Below are 19,992 nucleotides of genomic sequence, written 5' to 3'. Positions count from 1 at the left end.
GTATATCCAGGTGCCCGTGTAAAACAGTGAGAATCTATGTACAGTAGAAAGTAAAAATATCAAAACGCCATCTGATGACCGACACATCAGAGTTCCAAAAATCCCACATAACTTTACACATCCGGTTTAGTAGTCTAAGCACGGAATGCTCTGACAACCCGCTTGGCAGCAGCCACCTTCAGATCAGTGGACTGACCAGCTGTGCACTTAGTGCCGGGAGCCATCTGCATGACGGGGGACCAGGTCCCGCTTCCACACTGCTGGAAAGAAGAGCCTCCAACACAGTTCCATTGTCCGTCTGAGCACTTTCCTGACAATGCACCAGAGGAGCCGGAGCCGGAGCCAGAGCCAGAGCCAGCACCCGGTGCAGGAGCAGCAGGAGCAGCAGGGGCAGAGGGGGCAGGAGCAACAGGCGCAGAAGTGGGAGCCTGTGTGGGCGCGGCGTCGGGCTGCTTAGTCAGGAAGACTCCACCGGGTGCGGAACCAGTAGGCTTAGAAGCCGGAGCCGAGGCGGAGGGATAGCCCGAGGATGAGCCAGAGCCAGAGCCCGGGTTCGCACCGTTTCCCGATCCGGAACCAGTACCGGCAGCACCGCTGAACTTTCCACAGCCGGTAGGGAGCTCAGTGGATTTGAATCCATATTTGCCAATGTTGCTCTCGACCGAGGGTCCAGGGTTGGGGAAGACCCAGTCGTGCTCCACCTTGGGGGTAGTGCAAGTGTTGACTCCAGGAACGTTGGCTACGTAGATGTCAGGCAACGCTTCGTAGTTGGCCTTGTCGCCGCCCTTTCCGGTGAGCTCCACGGCGCCGCAGTACATGTAGAACTCTCTGTTTCCAATGCGGTTCAGCCACGACACAGAAATGGTGGCCTTGCCGGTAGGGATGTTGTCAGGGATCTTGTAATCGTAGGTGTCTGGGTCAGGAGCAGCAGCGTTTGCGGGAGAGCGATTGTCGTTCAGGTTGCGGGCTGGGCAGCCGCCCTCAATGCTGTGAATCACCTTCCAGACGCTCTCTGGGGTGGGGTTGGTGTCGTATGAGATGGAGATCTGGCAACTGCCTCCTCCGTGCACTGCAGTCCCGATCCACTTCAGAGTCTGTTGAGAGCCAAGCTCGAACTGGTTCATGTTCGCGCCTGCTGAAAAGGTTCCGCCTGGGGTGCCCTGGCAAGGGAAGTCACCGCCAGCCAGAGGGGCTTGCTTCAGCTGCGGTGTAGTGAATGGCTTTGGGCTGGCAATGAGCATGTGGGCATTGCTGACAGCGGCCAGGCCAGCCGCCACGAGGACCTTGGTGTTGATCATTGTGAAAGAGTGTTTGTTGATATATCGTTCCAGACGATAAGGATCTTGTTCTCAGGGATGAGTTGTGGTAGAAAGTCACAGACTTTGTTTGCGTTCAAGGATGTAAGTGATGTTGAGTATTGCTGAAGTGAGACAGGCAGGGTTAGCCAAGGATCAAGTCATGCAAGACACTTATAGATGGTCCATGTTCTCTTTGCCTCGTTGAGTTGCCTATACTCATCTTTGACCCCAGGCGGACAAAGACCCTCTTTATGAGGCATTACCGGCGGCCACTCTGCAGCATCACAAGGGTATTGTGCAGACTGACAGGCCGACAAAGACGTCCTTGTCACACGTATGACAAGAACCACGATCCCACAAGGAACGAGAAGGGTGTAGGAAGTAGTGGCAACTTACTCGGGCTGCTTTGTTTCGGAGGAGAACCAAGAGCAGATGACTAGTCAACAACGGACGGAGATCGAGCTAGATCGATGTGTAAAGTTGAACGTGAGGACTCAAACGATGATGTTGCTCCAGGCTAGTTGGATCGAGTGAATGAAGAAGAATATAAACAAAGGACCTGACCTCAAGGAGTGAAGGTGAAGGTTCTGTAGAGAAGGATCTGTCGCTGGGACTGGTGCTGTGATGGCTGATGTGAAAGAAAGTGTGATAATGGACGGAGAGGAACGGGCGTCTTATACCTGGGGAGAGGCGTGAGAAAGCATGGGAAGGCAACCCGTAGATGGAGGCAAACACACTAGAGCGAGCGTATACTGGTGGAGGTGTAAGTCAGCTAGAGAACCCGTGGAGTGGAGTGGCTGCAGGAACGAGTGCTGGACTAGGGACGATTGGCTATAAGAGGAACAGGGTAGAGACATGGCTGCATCCAGGGGCTCCATCCTGAATTCCCACTTAGAGCACAGAGTTCGGGCTGGACAAGCCTGACAGGGAGTCCATCACGACCAGTCGGGCGCAGCCCTCTGCTTGCCATGAAGAGATCTACTCGTTAGGTTTCGGAGCATTGGTGGAGGCGGATCGGTGGAGTTGCCAGGGGGGCCAGAAACGGAATGTCGAGAGAGCAAGATGATTGGGTCGGGCACTGTTTCGGCTTGGCAGCCAAGGGGGCTAGAGGCTGACGGATGTTTTTCTTCTTCACTGGGGGCCATAGGTTCTTGATAGAGTCATGCAGGCTGAGAACGACTCAGTCCACTGCTCAGTCTGCCCCTGAGATCCATTGATCATATCACACGGAGATAATGGCATGGTGAGATTGACCTATTGACTCTCGCGTTTGCTCTGTCGGCGGCGCCTGGGCAAAGAACCGTCCATAGGCCAAACACGCTACAGCCGCCACGGCTTGTTCAATGCCTTTGATCGCCCATGTAAGCACTTTACTTTTTTTTTCTTCGTTCTTTTTTCATCTGATGAGAGAGATTGTCGCCGTTGGGATTTCTGCACGTTGATGTGCAAACGCAGAGTAAGTATTAAGCTTACTCCTCTCTAAGAATACCTACATGGTGGATGCATCCCCGGCACGGACGCCCAGAAAAGCACGTTTGCAAGTAAAAATACATGTCATAATGCTTGGACGAATTGGGTGGTGTGGGCCGATGCCCCTCGCCGGAGGCCGTACCTGGTGGCCATCCAGATTCTGGAAAACAGCACCGAAGATGCAAATATGCAACGTCGTACGTCAGTCCCGACTTTTTCACCCTGCTCTTCGCCTGTACCCCTGCACCCCTGTCGCGATTTGCTGAAGAAAGTAGCAAACGCGGTTGTATCACTCGATAGCCGTCCAGCGTTACGCATAGCTCCCAGAAGAGATGTGTCAGTTTCAATCAGCAGCTCTTTTTGGAAGTTTTAGGCCGCCCAAGGGGGAAACCGCACGCCAATGGCGACTTTCTAAATTGTTCTCTAAACTAGCTCCGAGAGCTTTCAGCCAATCTTTGCCGGTGCTGCAGGAAAACCTGTCGTGTAATCCCTGTCGCACGACCCCTGAGCCGGTGCGGGGATATCTTGGTAAAGCTGTTGCTGATAGGATCTGCAGACCGGGCCCAGACTCACTGACACCACTTGGGCTGGGCCCCCTATTATCCTACATTCTTACGATTCGGTTTACCAGCACCTATCCTTCCTATGGATAGGGCTCTGAGCTACTGCATGTGTAGGACAGGAAGGAATCCTGAAACAAGCCGCGTTTCATGCTCACGATTGTTTAATTCCCAAAGCCGACTTCACTATATTGATGTTCATCCTATCGCGAGAGTGCAATTAATCAATATCGGTCATCCTGAACACCGAATTACTACGACCAATATCCGAGGTATCTATCAGTATTTAGCCAGCGCTCAGGCACTGGCCCCCGTTTCTTCCATCTCCATCAGTAGCTAAAAACAGGTACGACCACTTTGGCATCTGAGCCCGCATGACCAGGAAGGGCCTTGAACCGAATTGAAGCAGGCTGTGCTTACGACGACCACAGTTTTACCGGCGGCCGCCGCTGGCAGGAATTTGCCGTCAACTCAGAACTGTCACTCGGCTTGTCGGCTTGCATGATTTTGCGCTATATCGGGCAAAGGTAGTAAGGTGGCAATGCGCTTCGGGGCTGTCCTGGCTAGTTCCCGCTTCGGGGCTTCAGCTCAGCCTGGCAGGCAACTTTACAGTGATCGTCATCTAGCAGAGGCGGCCTCCACGGAGCCACGCTAGGTACATTGACCTCACTGCAACCCAACGGTCTACCCTACGAGCCTACCTACGTCAATCTTTACCTAGTATTTGATGGCACAACGATTAGATGCAGAATCCCGCAGCAGCTTCATCCAGCCGCAAACAAAAAGTTTGCTCTTGCATCTTGCTATTGCTACCTTCCCACTAATGCATGTGCATGCCAAAAGGAACTGCAAACAGCACTTCGCATGGCTTCCACCAGATGAAAATTCTTCCATCGGCTGCCTCGTTGATTGCTTTGCCACATCCATTTACCATCATCTACGTCGACATGTGGGGGAGAGGCAAGTGAGGGTATCCTTACACCTCGTATGCGCGCGCAGGCATAGCAGAGAGCGAGAGCGACACATCCCGAGCACATGGGTTAAGGCCTGCATTTGGCTACTCAGCAGGGGGGCAGACCAGGTAAGCGGGCAGGCTCCAGGGGTTCTGCCAGGGGGTCGGTCCCTCGTCTTTTACGGTTTACCGGCTTTTGGGGATTGGGCGGGCCCCACTCGACCTCCTGCCAGAACCTGAATACAGGGCAGTAAGGGTCAGAACAGGCGGAATTTTTTAGAAACATGCAGCTTTTGTTTACTGAACCGAGGCGCTTATGTGATGGCACCTGCTCACCTCATTGGCTGAAAATAGGCTGCGGCTTTCGCTCCATTGTCGGATCGAGAGACTGGGCTTGGGCGGATCGTATGCTCCACTTACTTAACTCGTATTATAGACCGCCAGTGCTTTGCAATGCCTAGAGTGCACTCTCGCTCCGTGATATACCAAGCATGAGGCAACCTGATATCCAGAATTGTTTACCAGAATGGCATGTAGTTGAGATATATATGTAGTTTAGAAAGATACCTTACTGAGGCTAACAAGTGCATGGCAATGTCTCGCGGCAGTACCTACCTAGTCAATAGCACTACTACAGCTCCGAAATGCCAGCTGTACCGTGGAGCTGAAATCGGGCGCCTACATACCAGATACCTTGATACTGAGAGTCAAGTGGAGCCCCCGAACAGCAGTTCTCTTTGAACCTTGTTCTCAATACGGAGGACGGTGGAGAGAGTTCCAAATTTGGCGTCAATTGGATGCCTCTCATTGAGCCTCACTTCTGTCAGGCGTCAAGCGGCTACAGGAATAAATCGTACTTTCTCCATTTGTCTTGATCATTCCACTTACTCCAGGTTTCAACAGTCGAATAAACGAACACTACTGTAACAACCTTCTGTAGAACTGCTTATTCTTGGCACTTGGCCGGTTTATCCCCGCAGGGGCGTGGTGTGCCGCTGGAGTCAGGCATGTGCCATGCCACCACTGAGGCTGTTTGCACGAAAGCAAACATTCGAAGAGCCTCACTGACAGACAACATGACAACTTTAGGGGTCAATTAGGTACATGAGCACACTCCTTGTACGACGACCCTTCAAGGCCGACCACGGCTGAGGTGAACTTGGACATGTGCCAACATGCAGATAGCTTCATGCAAGGGAGTGCGGGCGGAAACGCCGGCTTGTAATATTTGGATAGACGAGCCATTTCACAGGCAATGGGGGCTGTACGCGCGCGGATAATGTCATTTTCTATGAGTAGTCTGCTTTGTCTCACATATCTAGCGGTCAGTGACCCTCTATGGTTCTATCAAATCGTAGCTTCTTCATGGCTCCACCATCGCTTCTAAGATTCGCCTGATTCCTTGCCTGAACGACCGCTGGATATGCCTCTGTCCACCCATACAAACTAGGCCCGCGACCGGTCTAAAGCTGGCGGTTGAGTTGTTGTGCGTGCTAAGATTAGACTGCAGCTTCCTTTGCTTCCTCCACCTCAGTCGGGGCAAAGTGATCAGTGTCATCGAAGTTATAATCCTCCCGTGTCCATTTCTTCATCTTCTGAGTTCGGAACTCGTGGTAGTCCCACTCGCGGGCCTCCAGTCCCTTCGGGTTCTGGTAGACGTAGGTCTGGCACTCGACCTCGTCGCCCTCGACGTTGCCCTTGCCCTGGTCGTCGCCCACCTTGGACAGCAGCTTGACCTTGACGGTTTCGAGCTCGTACTCGCAGCCTTCGAAGAGGTTGAGCTTCTCCATGTTGGCGTCGGTCAGACCGGTCACGTACATGCCACGGACGGAGGCGTCTTCGGCGGAGGCGTCGCGCGTGATGCCGGGGTAGTCGGCATATTGCACGCGGCGGCGGCGGAAGCCGTGGAGGACAGCCGGCTGGAACGTGTGCAGGCTCTTCAGGACTGACACGTCGATTTGGGAGTTGCGGTAGCAGACCGTGAAGAAGACCTCTGCTGCCATCTTTGTTCGATGTTAGCATTTGCCCTCTTGCGATATCGAACGGGTACGAGGTCGTTATGTGACGACAACCGTAACATATCACCATCCAAAAAACGAATATTGCTTAGAGTGGACACTTACTAGAGTTCCTGTTTCATGTCAGCCATGTGATTTCACAGTACAGAGGTGGATGCGAATCATGGATTTCACTTACCGTAGAAGAATGCAGTATGGGTGCGGCCAGTGCCGTCGTTGCCCGATTCGTTGGCCATCTTCGCTTTGACTACTCTGACTCGTGTCGAGGTGTTATCTGTATGAGACGTTGGTGGTGATGTGGGCTTGAGTTGTGATATGCGTCTGAACGTTCAACGCGATGTGATCCAGTTGCGCAGGAGGGTTTATATGTATGTAGTTCTTCACCCCAGACGAAACGACACAAACGGGGGCCTAAATGTTTGTTCGCTGGTCTGAAAGCTGCCTGAGATAATCAAACAAGTTTGCGTGGAAAGAAGTCGTTTACTGCCAGGCATCAACGATAGAAGATGAAGCTCAAGGTAAACAAATGCACCTCAGTAGGTAAACAAATCATGCAGAACGAACTGGACGGTCCAGGGACAGGACAGAGTCAGGTCTAAATGGCTCTCAACTTCCTTGTATGCAGAGTTTCCTGAGGTGCCCGTGGACCATTTGCTTTTCGGACAACTTCACAACACAATTGTTAGTTGAAAAACATCTGTTTTCGATTGGATTCCTACATCCTCACTTGGGTTAATGGATGCTACATGTACTCTAGATTGCCTAGAGCGATCTACTACTACCCCTCCAACATGAACCCAGCCGGCAATGGATTACAATGATGCAAGGGAGGGGCCAATCCAAAGATAAGATAAGAAAGATATCGGGCTAAAGATAAGATACCGTAGAATGCAACATTTGAATGTAGAGTTAGGTAAGCACCAGGATTCAGCTGCCAGCCCAGTGAGGTCGCTACACGTACCTTACCTAAGGAGGTAGATGCAGAGGCTCTACGGAAAAACCTTGGGGCGAACTTAGCGCGCCCCACTTAGATTTCGCGCTCGCAGCGCCCAACCACGGTTCCTGTCACGGTTCTCTTGCCTTTTAGTCGAGCTTCAGCTTGGTTGTGTAAAGTGCAGCCTCATCAAGCTACGCTTTTGACTTGAGCGCCAGATGAATTGTTTTTCTTCTCATGATACCCCAATCTTTCGTTTCAAGTCAATCAGCAGCAGCCACGCTCTACCATCAATGGTGACTTGTACTGCTGTAGGTGCTTTTTAAGAGCTTCCTTCACTAATTGTTCTTTCCGCCAAGTCCACGATCACCTCCCAGTGGTGCAACATCGCGAAAAGTGAAATACGACCGATCGCCAATAGCTCAAAACCAAATTGTCGCCGCTACAACACTCATGAGCGCAATTGCGCAAAATACCGATCGCATTCGATATTAGAAGCCTCGACCTCCGTTTCGCTCATGAACAAAACATACATGCGCATGTGTGATCCGCAAACTCATACTGCGAGTACGCAGTAATATCGCTATGATGGCGCTCAACTTTGAGGACATCGTCAAGAGACTGACTATTGCGGACTTCGGTGAGTTCAGCCCCACGTTCAGATGGATTGACTGTCAAATATGGAAGCCCCAGCACCGCTAGCATTGCTGGGCACGTTCAACTGACCGCAACGATTTACAGAGCCGAAGAGCAAACTCGAGGCTGCCACATTGCTGCGGGACAGCCTGGATCATTATACTGGTAACCCTGTATCATACCCGCCCTTCCTCAAGCGTGTGGTACCGCTGTTCATCAACGTACTCCGTGGGCCATGTCTGTTCCAGAATAACTCGCCGGAGCAGAAGCTTCGAAACTGCGTCCTCGAAATTCTACACCGATTACCGACACATCAGACGTCACCCGAACCGTTCGAGCCATACGCAGAGGAGGTGGTAGATCTTCTCATGCAGCTGGTCAAAAACGACAACGAGGACAACGCGACACTATGTGTGAAGATTATATCAGATATCATGCGGCACCAGCCGAAGGTGTTGCAAGGAAAGGTGCAGCCGTTCCTCACTTTGATCCAGGAATTATTTGAGCAAATGGAGCGCGTGGTCCGGGAACAGCTGGATAGCACGGCTGTCACATCGAATGCGACAGGCGCCCCGTCGACGCCCTGCAGCACACAAACGAACTTCCAATCCCCTCGGCCAGGCTCTCCGGTGGCTTCCGTTACCGATCTGGGACAGGACTTGCAACAGCAGAACCGGCCTTTGCTGAAGGGAATGCAGTCATTCAAGGTCCTTTCTGAGTGCCCTATCATAGTGGTTTCGGTCTTCCAAACATACCGGAACATAATACCTGCCAACGTCAAATTATTCGTTCCTTTGATCAAGTCTGTCCTTTGCCTCCAGGCGAAAGCGCAGGAGCAGGCGCATGCTGAGGCCAAGGCCAAGGGTCAGACATTCGCAGGGGTCAGCCCTAATATCAAGAATCGCGCTGCCTTTGGCGAGTTTATCACGGCCCAGGTCAAGACCATGAGCTTTTTGGCATACTTGTTGCGCCAGTACTCTAGTCAACTGACCGACTTTCTGCCAACACTCCCCGATATTGTGGTACGACTCCTCCAGGACTGTCCGCGAGAGAAGTCTGCTTCACGCAAGGAATTGCTGGTTGCCATCCGTCACATTATCAACTTCAACTTCCGCAAGATATTCTTGTCCAAGATTGACGAGCTGCTGGAGGAGAAGACCTTGATTGGCGACGGCTTGACGGTTTATGAGACAATGAGACCTTTGGCATATAGCATGTTGGCCGACCTGATACACCATGTCCGAGATGCACTATCGCCCGAGCAGATACGGAAGACGGTGGAAGTTTACACCAGGAATCTGCAAGACGACTTTCCTGGCACAAGCTTTCAGACTATGAGTGCCAAGTTGCTCCTTAACATGGCAGAATGCATTGCGAAGATGCAGAACAAAGTCGATGCGCGCCACTATCTACTCATGGTCCTCAACGCGATTGGGGACAAGTTCGCGGCAATGAACCGCCAATACCCCAACGCGGTCAAATTGTCCAAATTATACGCCCAGCAGGCTGCCGACCAGGAGCCTGATACGTATCTTGCCGACAAGGAGCATCGGCCAGATTGGGATGAGACAGATATTTTCACTGCGATGCCCATCAAAACGTCAAATCCTCGCGATCGCGGAGCTGATCCTGTTGTGGACAACAAATTTTTATTCAAGAATCTCATGACTGGGTTAAAGAATACCTTTTACCAGTTAAAGACGTGCAATCTTGGAAAGCCCGTCGATCCGGCAGTTATTCCCACCCACTGGCAGGAGGTATCGTACGGGTTCACCGCCGAAGAGGTTAAAGTGATCGTCAAACTCTTCCGAGAAGGCGCTTATGTGTTCCGCTACTACGAAATCGAGAAACCCGCTGCCGAGTCCCAATATGCATCACCAGTCGAATATATGGCCAATTTCTATATGGTCTCGAGCAGCAAGGAGGAGAAAGATCTTTTGGAAACATTCGCCACCGTTTTTCACTGCATTGACCCAGCTACGTTCCATGAGGTTTTCCAGCAGGAGATTCCACGACTGTACGAGATGATCTTCGAGCACACGGGCTTGCTGCATATCCCTCAGTTCTTTCTTGCAAGTGAGGCAACATCGCCAAGCTTCTGCGGCATGCTGCTCAAGTTTCTCATGCAACGGATCGAAGATGTTGGCTCAGCTGATGTGAAGAAGTCGTCAATTTTACTACGCCTTTTCAAGCTGGCATTCATGGCAGTTACGCTCTTCGCCAATCAAAACGAGCAGGTTCTTCTTCCCCATGTCGTCGACATCGTTACGAAATCTATCGAGTTATCTACAAAGGCTGAGGAGCCGATGAACTATTTCCTACTATTGCGGTCCTTGTTCAGAAGTATCGGCGGTGGAAAATTCGAGCACCTCTACAAGCAAATTCTACCTCTGCTCGAAATGCTGCTAGATGTCCTCAACAATCTTCTCATGGCCGCCCGCAAACCTGCTGAGCGCGATCTCTATGTCGAGCTCTGTCTCACTGTCCCAGCACGTCTCAGCAATCTTCTACCCCATTTGAGTTTCTTAATGCGACCGCTTGTTGTGGCTCTGAGAGCCGGTAACGATCTCGTTGGCCAAGGTCTGCGTACGCTGGAGCTGTGTGTTGATAATCTCACGGCCGAATACCTTGATCCAATCATGGCACCAGTTATTGAAGAGCTAATGAACGCACTGTTTGAACATCTCAGACCACATCCTTATAGCCACTTCCATGCTCATACTACTATGAGAATCTTGGGAAAGCTTGGCGGTCGGAACAGAAAGTTCATGACGGAAGCTCTTCCAGTCAACTACCAGAACTACGCCGATGATCCAGCAAGTTTTGATATACGGTTAATAGGCTCAAAGAGAGATAGGGCCTTCCACGCTGAACTGGGTATTGACTGCGCCATTCGCAAGCTAATGGAGACACCCAAGCCAACAACGAAAGGCGCCTCTTCAAGACAGTATGATGGGTTCTACAAGAAACAGGCGCTCCAGTTGATCAAGGCACAGCTGAAGCTTCGCATTGGTTTTGACAGTCTCCCAGAGGACCTTCCTCGACTAGTTCGACTGCAGGCACAGGATTTCCTAGCGCGGAAATGTGACAACGACTTGTCAGTATTCGATTCTTGTGACCGGGAGCGATCGGTCGTCAAGAAGGATGAGCAGGACCAGATCATGAAACGCCTGATCAAGGCAATCATGTTTGCACAATCCTTGCCTGAGTTCCGGGATGAAGCCGACGTGTTTTTGATGAATTTGTGTCGACATTTCACAATCATCGAGGTTGGTCGCGGCTTGATTGACCTGAAGCGGAGCGGCAGTCCTTTCAATGTCAAGGCTGGTGAGGGTCCGCTATTCATTGATACTCGCATCTTGTGTGACGCCATTGTCGAGTCTCTGGCGTCAGATTTACCCGAAGTGCGAGACGCCGCTTTCCGTGCCATCCGTGCCGTGTATGATTCCACAGCAACCATCTTTGGACCTGGGCAACAAGTTGGACGCCTACCATTTTTCGCCCATCTTGCCAATGTCTTCTCCCATGCTTGTTATGAGGAGGAATGGTTCACCAAGACTGGTGGAAGCCTTGGAATCAAGTATCTGTTAACAGAGATCGATCTTGGACCTGGCTGGGTTGCTGGCAAACAAGACCACTTTATCCGTTCCCTCGTATATGTCATCAAGGATATGCCGCAGGATCTCCCGGAGAGAACCAGGAACTGTGCTCAGGAAACGCTCGAAATCCTCCTCAAGCAAATCACACGGAACGCGAAGAAGGAGGATGCAATGTTCCCTACGCCTCAACCCGGACAGGCGCCTGTCAAACCCCCAAGGCTCGCAACCATCTGCGTCCTCTTCAACGAGGAGCTGTCCCATCTAAACAAGCACGTGCGGGCAACTGCGAGGCGCTCTCTTGAACTCATTGCGCAAGCCGCTCAAGTTGAGATTTGGGAGCTTCTAGATCCTCTCAAAGATCGCCTTCTGACCAACATCTATCCCAAACCCCTTCGTGCGTTGCCGTTTGCGACACAAATTGGGTATATCGATGCAGTAGCTTATTATATGAGCCTCAAAAACGACTTCATTCCCTTTGACGACTCACTCAATCGGCTGCTTATGGAGTCGCTCGCATTGGCTGATGCCACCGATGAGTCGTTAGCAGGCAAGCCGCAGGAGTTCCGGACTCACGAATCTATCGTCAACCTTCGGGTTGCCTGCATCAGAATCCTGAGCAAGGCTATGAGTTTCGATGATTTCTCCAAGGGACAGAACAACCCAACGCGGACCAAGATCGTATCGGTGTTTTTCAAGTGCCTGTACTCCGAGTCGAAGCCCACCATTGAAGCAGCCAACGAGTCTCTTCGAGCTGTGTTGTCTCACACGAACAAACTACCCAAGGACTTGCTCCAACAAGGTCTCCGGCCTGTTCTTGCCAATCTTCAGGACCCCAAACGTCTGACAACACATGGTCTTGACAATCTTGCCCGGCTTTTGCGTCTGCTGACTACCTACTTCAAAGTCGAAATAGGAGCCAGGCTGCTGGATCACATCAAGAACCTCGCAGATTTGACAGTGCTCCAGCAAATCTCGTTCACGTTCTTCGAGCAGCATAGTCAAATGAAGGTTATTGCAGCCGTGTTCAACATATTCCACCTTCTCCCACCAGCAGCCGAACAGTTCAAGGAGCGCCTGATCGATACAGTACTTGAACTGGAGGAAAAGTTGAGACGAACACAGCACAGTCCGTTCCGCCCTCCTCTTTACAAATATATCAATCGATACCCCCAGGATATTTGGAGCTTCCTGTTGAGCAAGCTGGAAGACATCAAATATGGGCGCTTCCTTGCTCAGGTTTTGTCGACTTCGGACAGCCAGGGACTCAGAGATCATGCTGCCGCTAATGTGGACGCCCTCACCAAATTCTGCGGTGAGATCGTTACCGCGAACAAGGACACCAAGTATGTCACAATCATCAACACGGTCAATGTCCTCGACGCTCTTAGCCACTTCCCTAACGCTCAGGGCTGGCTTGGGCGAAAGGACATCATCAGTTGGCTACACCTGGTCGGGAAAGATCTAGAGCGCCAGCTTCGCAGTAACCATCTCCCTCCCCACCTGCGCTTACCGGCCAACCAAGCCGCCGAACAGCTGATGGCTATCTTCACGAAATCTCTGGCGCTTAACACCAGAGACCTCGACTCTTTGTTTGGCCTGGTCGAGTCCGTAACTTCTGATGATTTCCGACCTACCTCTGCGTTCTTCTCGTTCATCTACAGGCACGTCATCTGCAACGAATCGATCGATTACTGGAAATCGGTCATCCTTCGCTGTTTAGACATATACTCCGGCAAGCAAGCGAGCCAGAGAACGAAATGCTTCCTGCTCCGGAATATCGTGAACCCCATCGTTGCCATGGACATCATGCGTCACTGGAACCAGCTCGAGCAGCCGAAGCCCCAAAGGCTCATGGACCGCTCAGTCATCGAGTCGATCAATGCGAAGATATGGAAGGTTAATCTGGGCGACCCGCAAGAAGACCTAGCCCAGCCAGGAATCGACCATACCCGGATGGAGGTTCTTCAGCTGTCTGCCATGCTCGTCAAATATCACCATGCAATCTTACAAGACGCTAGGAAGGACATCATTAAGTTTGGTTGGACTTACATCCGCCTTGATGATGCAATCAACAAGCACGCTGCCTACGTTGTGATAGGGTACTTTATAGCCCACTACGAGACCCCCGCCAAGATTGTCACCCAGGTTTATTATTCGCTGCTGAGGACAAGTCAAAACGAGGGTCGGGCGTTGGTCACGCAGGCCTTGGAGTTAATGGCCCCAGTCCTCCCCAAACGTTGCAATGCGTCGCCCAGTGACCGTAATGCAGTATGGGCCATGGCACCGCGACGGATTCTTGCCGAGGAGGGCCAGAACGTCCAGCAAATGACGAGCATATTCCATTTCCTCGTCAGACATCCGGATTTGTTCTTCGAGTCTCGTGACAAGTTCGCCTTACTCATTGTCACGTCTCTCAGAAAGGTTTCTGCGCCACAAAGCTCCTCCAACGAAAGTAAGAAACTTGCCCTCAACATGATGTGGCTAGTCTGGGAGTGGGAACAACGGCGGGTTGGTGGTGCTCACGACGGTACCGCCAGGAATATGTCCGAGTCTCCAAACTCCAGGAAACGGCGCCTGGGTAGCGATCAACCAATTTCCTCCCCACCTGCTGTCCGACAGTCGGCGCCCATTAAAGAGTACCAGATCCCGGACCAGTATCGTATCAAGATGATCAAATACCTGGTTGAGTTCATCGCGCAGCTCAATGAACGGTATCGTGTGCCATCGGCTAAGCCAAGAGACTCGCCTGCGGGCGCTGCAGCGCTGCCTCCTCAGTCAACTGAGCTGTGCAAGAAGGCGATGTCGCTACTGTACAACCTGCTCCAACCGCAGTACTGGGGAGACTTGGAATGCGACTTATTCCCCAATGTTACGGAGGTCGTGCTTGCTAGCGAGAGAACCTCGAAGATCCTTAACGCGGACCCTAGTGATAAGGAGGCCTACGACGAGAAGTTCATTACAAATATCATCAACACCCTGCAGGTTGTCCGCACTATCCTAAATTTCAAGAAGGATGATTGGATCGTCAGGAACATGCCATCCGTACAAAAGGTCCTTGAGAAGAGCTTACGATCTGAGAATTCGGAGCTGCAAGACTGCCTTCATTTTGCAGATAAAGAGTACGATGATGGGCGGGTCATGAGATCTATTGTTCAGCGTATTCTCGATGCTGTTCCCGAAGATGTACCCATGGAAGACGCCGACGCTGAAGGGGAAGCCGAAGCGCCGACATCTGAAATCGTCACCTTCCTCTCGATGATCGCTACGGAGACCTTGAACGCGTCCAATTACGTCTCGGGCGTGAACATTCTATGGTCTCTGGGTCAGCGCAAGCCTTCCGTCATTGACCAACACATTCCAGCCTTGATGAAAGCTCTTCAAGTCAAGCTTGCCAGGGAACATGTCACGCACTACAGTGCTGTGACATCGCACCAGCTGGGCGTGGCGGCAGTACGTGCCGCAGACCCGAATGCCCAGAACGGGGAGATGTCCCCCCACGAACTCGAGATCCAGACAAACCTGATGATCAAAGCAATTGAAGTCACGGCTATGCGCATGGAAATCCTTGGGGACAACCGGCGGCCATTCCTCAGCGTGCTGGCCACCCTTGTTGAGAAGTCTCTCAGCATCCCTCTCTGCCAAAAGATCCTTGAAATGGTCGAGGACTGGGTGTTCCGATCCGAGGGCACATGGCCTACACTCAAGGAGAAGACCGCAGTGCTACACAAGATGCTTTCGTTCGAGCACCGAGCTGATTCGACTATGCTCACGAAATTCTTGGAACTGGTCATCCGCATCTATGAGGACCCAAAAATCACCAGGACGGAGCTTACAGTTCGTATGGAACATGCGTTCTTGATAGGAACCAGAGCCCAAGATGTTGATATGCGCAACCGGTTCATGGCCATCTTTGATAAATCTCTTTCCCGGACCGCCACCGCTCGTTTGCAATATGTCATCACTGCGCAAAACTGGGACACATTGGCCGATTCGTTCTGGCTTGCGCAGGCCTGCCAGCTTCTTTTTGGTGCTGTAGAAGCCAATTCAAGCGTCCAACTTCACCATGAGGATTTCCGAACACTTCCGGCATCGCTTGCTTTTGGCACATATGCTAAGGATACCCGATCTCCATCAGCCATGGTCGATGATAAGTACGACACGTTCATGGCGAATCATCGACGATTTGTTACGGAGGTGGGTGATGTCAAGCTACGGGATGTCATCGAACCTCTCATACAACTGCAGCATGTGGACACGAATCTGGCCCATGAACTTTGGGTGGTCTTATTCCCAATTTACTGGTCTGCCACCGTAAAGGAAGAAAAGACTGATCTCGAGAAGGGCTTGGTTGTTCTTTTGACGAAAGATTTCCATTCACGACAAATCGACAAGAGACCAAATGTCGTGCAGTCTTTGTTGGCTGGCGCTGCTAAGGCATGGCCCGAATGCAAGATTCCCCCTCATGTGCTGAAGTTCGGGGCCAAAACCTACGATGCTTGGTATACAGCGCTTGTTCAGCTTGAGAAAGCCGCTGTCAAGTCTGACGGGGAATCATCGACTGTCCGTGAGAGCAACCTGGATGCGTTGGTTGAGCTCTACGCAAACCTCAAGGAAGACGATCTTTTCTATGGGACATGGCGTCGACGTTGCCACTTCGTGGAGACCAATGCCGCTCTCTCTTACGAACAAAACGGCATGTGGGATAAAGCCCAGAAGATGTACGAAGCGGCGCAAATCAAGGCTCGCACTGGTGTCATCCCGTTCTCTCAAGGGGAGTATATGTTGTGGGAAGACCACTGGGTTTTGTGTGCTGAGAAACTACAGCAATGGGAGATTCTTCAAGACTTTGCCAAACACGAGAACCTTCAGGATCTCCTCCTAGAGTGTGCCTGGCGCAGTGTTGAGATGTGGCAAAACCAAGAGCACCGGGACAGCCTAGACCACATCATCAAGGGTGTAATGGATGCACCAACTGCCCGGCGGTCATTCTTCCAAGGTTTCATGGCTTTGCTTAAGCTGCATAACAATAGGAGTTCGGAAACGCAGACGGAGTTCAACAGAGTGTGCGACGAGGCGATCCAGCTGTCAATTCGCAAGTGGCACCAACTGCCGCGACGCCTGACAGCTGCTCATATTCCAATGCTTCACAACTTCCAACAACTTGTTGAGCTCCATGATGCGAATATCATTTGTCAGAGCTTGGCGAGCACGACCCAGGCGAACCTCGACGTCAAGTCAGGCGAGCTTAAACTCCTCCTGGGCTCGTGGCGAGATCGACTGCCCAATGTATGGGATGATATTACTGACTGGCAAGACCTGGTTACTTGGCGACAGCACATCTTCGCATTAATTAACAACCAGTATCTTCAGCTGCTTCCCCAACAGGGCCCTAACGCCAACGGCGCATCCTTCGCGTACCGCGGCTACCACGAGACAGCCTGGATTATCAACCGCTTCGCTCATGTTGCGCGCAAGCACAACCTGCCAGAAGTATGCATCGCTCAACTCAGTCGTATCTACACTCTGCCGAATATAGAGATTCAGGAGGCTTTCCTCAAGTTGAGAGAGCAGGCTAAATGCCACTATGAAAACCCGGAGGAGCTGAGCAGTGGTTTGGACGTGATTAACAACACGAACCTCAATTACTTCAACGCCCAGCAGAAGGCAGAATTCTACACGCTCAAGGGAATGTTCCTGGAGAAGCTAAAGCAAAAAGAGGATGCCGATGCTGCCTATGGCACGGCGCTGTATTACGACATCAGCAAGGCCAAGGCCTGGGCTGAATGGGGATATTTCAACGACCGCAAGTTCAAGGAAGACGCAACCGACCTCAACTCGGCTAAGCAGGCTCTAACGTCGTATCTCCAAGCCATTGGCAGCTACAAGAACGGGAGAGCACGGAAGCTTATTTCTCGTATTCTCTGGCTTCTGAGCTTGGACGATGCAAATGGCACAATCGCGTCTGGCTTTGAGGATTACAAAGGCGACACCCCTGTCTGGTATTGGATCACATTCATACCACAACTGCTTACCGGACTTGGACACAAGGAAGCGCCCAGGGTTCATGTCCTTCTTCAGAAGATTGCCAAGTCATATCCACAAGCTCTCTACTTCCAGCTCAGAACCAATCGCGAGGACATGCTGGTTATCAAGAAGAGCCAAGAAGCCAAGGAGAAGGCCCGGCAAAGAGCACAGGCTGCCGCCGCCCCCAACGGGAAGCCGAACACCTCCCCTGCACAGGCCAAGCAAGAGAACCCTCAGGCGAAGACGGAATCCGGTTCGAGACCTCAGACAGCCACTGGCGACGCCGCCGCCCAGCCCAAGGCCGAGCCAAGTGATGAAAAAGCTGCCTCGGCCACACCGACCGCTGGCAGTGTTCCTCCTCCAGCAGCAGCCACGGCTGCGGGTGACCAAAAGACTGAGACCGCTACGGCCCCAGCTGCAGCGCCTTCGACTGTTGGCCAAAAGAAGCCACCCTGGGAGCTGACAGAGGAAATTATGTCGACCCTGAAAACAGCATTCCCACTTCTGGCACTCTCAATGGAAACTATGGTCGACCAGATTCAGAAGCACTTCAAGTGCCCACCGGACGAGGATGCCTATCGATTGATCGTAGCACTGCTGAACGATGGCCTTGCGTACGTTAGTCGCATGCCTTCGTCATACGCCAAGGATGTCAAGCTGCCTGCTGCGACAGAGACCAACATCACGCGGTTCGCAGAGACAATCCTCCCAGCCCACATCAAGTCCTCATTCGAAACCGACTTTGTATCCGTCAAGCCAACGATGTACGAATACATTCACAAGCTGCGTAAGTGGCGCGACAAGTTCGAGGAAAAGCTGGATCGACGCAATCCTCGGGACACGCTGGAGCGGTACTCGAAGCATCTCAGCGATTTCCGATACCTGAAGTTTGATGATGTCGAGGTTCCCGGCCAGTACCTACAGCACAAGGATAAGAACCAAGACTTCATCCGCATCGAGCGCTTCCTGCCCAACGTGGACCTGGTTCGAGCAATCGGGGTCTCGCATCGTCGTATCACGATCCGTGGTCACGATGGCAGCATCCACACCTTTGCTATCCAACATCCGGCAGCACGGCACTGCCGGAGAGAAGAGAGGATCTTGCAGCTCTTCAGACATCTGAACCAGACTCTTACTAAGAGGAAGGAGTCCCGACGCCGAGACCTGCAATTTACCCTTCCATTGATGGTTCCTCTTGCACCGCACATAAGAATCGTGCAAGAAGATACCTCCTACATCACCTTGCAAGGGATTTTCGAGGACCACTGCAGGCGCAATGGGATGCAGAAGGACGAGCCGGTGTTGTTTACGATGGACAAGTTGAGGGCGCTCATCGAGCCCAAGGGGGCAGTAAGTCAACCCCTGCACTCGAACTCCCTCAGTGACGCTAACATGAACCAGAAACACGATTCCAGCGTGAACGCTCGCCTCGAAGTATTTACGGCCATCCAGGAGAAGTGGGTTCCTCATACTGTGGCCTTGGATTATTTTCAGGCCACTTTCCCCGAGTTCTCCGAGTTCTGGCTATTCCGACGTCGCCTCTCCTACCAGCTGTCGGCGTTGACATTCATGACGTATATACTTTATATGACGGGCCGATATCCTCACAAGATCAACATCGCGCGTGGATCCGGCAAGATCTGGGGATCGGAGCTGATGTCGTTCATGGCACCGGCCAAGCCTTTCTTCCACAATCCGGAGCCCGTACCGTTCCGACTCACGCCCAACTTGCAGACGCTCATGGGTCCTCTAGCCACTGAAGGCATCTTCAGCTGTGCCATCATGGCCATCGCGCGTTGCCTTACGGAGCCCGAGTTCGAGCTCGAGCACGCGCTCACCCTGTTTGTGCGTGATGAGATGATCTTCTGGTTCACGAGCAGCCACCGGGCGATTCACCTCAACGAGAACCAGTTGCGTGACACGGTGCAGACGAACTGCGACATGATTGTGAAGCGAGCAGTCAGTTTGGCAGCTAGTCCCGTGGGCAACTTACCGGCCAACCAGACGGTGATCGATCTGATTGCTAAGGCGGTCAACCCGATCAACCTGGGGCAGTGCGATGCCCTCTGGATGCCCTACCTCTAAGAGGAGGAGCATCTCTCTATTTCTTCATCAGGGTGGGTTGTTGCGGTTGGTTTTTTCCTTCTTGTTGTCACGAGGAGAAGGGAGTTGCAGCGAGGCGTTTCTGGCTTTGTACGATGGTGATTCACAAACGGACTTTGCATCATGCCTAGAATCAGGGGGAGGCAAAGGCGTCCAAACGCCGACGGGCAGCCGCTTGAGGCACATGCCCGGATTATGTATAAAACCTGTTAGTTGTAATATGAGTGTCTTTCGAGACACGTTCGCTATTCTAGAAACACGAATGATATGTTTGCCTGCATTCATGCACATCACCTGACTTTTTATGGACATCTAGGATGTTGCCTCATGCCGTGCCAAGCACATGTTAGAAATGCCAAAAACCCAAGGGATTGCGATCAACGTGCAGCCGATGGGTT

General features: G+C 52.0%; 3 protein-coding genes across 3 annotated transcripts; 1 reads left to right on the top strand and 2 right to left on the bottom strand.

The window, feature by feature from the left end:
* Positions 1-134: 134 nt before the first annotated feature.
* PG985_013813 (uncharacterized protein) lies at positions 135-1,298 on the bottom strand (the record flags this gene model as incomplete). The annotated part of the gene is made up of 1 exon (XM_066833579.1): positions 135-1,298. One exon carries the CDS (start codon positions 1,296-1,298, stop codon positions 135-137), a length of 1,164 nt encoding a protein of 387 aa, XP_066678319.1.
* Positions 1,299-5,779: 4,481 nt separating this feature from the next.
* On the bottom strand, positions 5,780-6,534 carry PG985_013812 (uncharacterized protein; the record flags this gene model as incomplete). Its single annotated transcript, XM_066833578.1, has 3 exons — positions 5,780-6,283; positions 6,404-6,411; positions 6,477-6,534. The coding sequence occupies 3 exons, from the start codon at positions 6,532-6,534 to the stop codon at positions 5,780-5,782; spliced, it is 570 nt and encodes a 189-aa protein (XP_066678318.1).
* A 1,283-nt stretch (positions 6,535-7,817) lies between these two features.
* On the top strand, positions 7,818-19,576 carry PG985_013811 (FAT domain-containing protein; the record flags this gene model as incomplete). The annotated part of the gene is made up of 2 exons (XM_066833577.1): positions 7,818-7,872; positions 7,974-19,576. The coding sequence occupies 2 exons, from the start codon at positions 7,818-7,820 to the stop codon at positions 19,574-19,576; spliced, it is 11,658 nt and encodes a 3,885-aa protein (XP_066678317.1).
* Between the last annotated feature and the right edge of the window lie 416 nt (positions 19,577-19,992).

This window comes from Apiospora marii, assembly GCF_038362585.1.
Source record: "Apiospora marii strain CBS 49790 chromosome Unknown utg000011l_segment0_segment0, whole genome shotgun sequence".
Lineage (NCBI taxonomy): Eukaryota > Fungi > Ascomycota > Sordariomycetes > Amphisphaeriales > Apiosporaceae > Apiospora > Apiospora marii.
The sequence above is the reverse complement of the archived record's forward strand: the minus strand, read 5'-3'. Positions and strand labels throughout refer to the sequence as shown.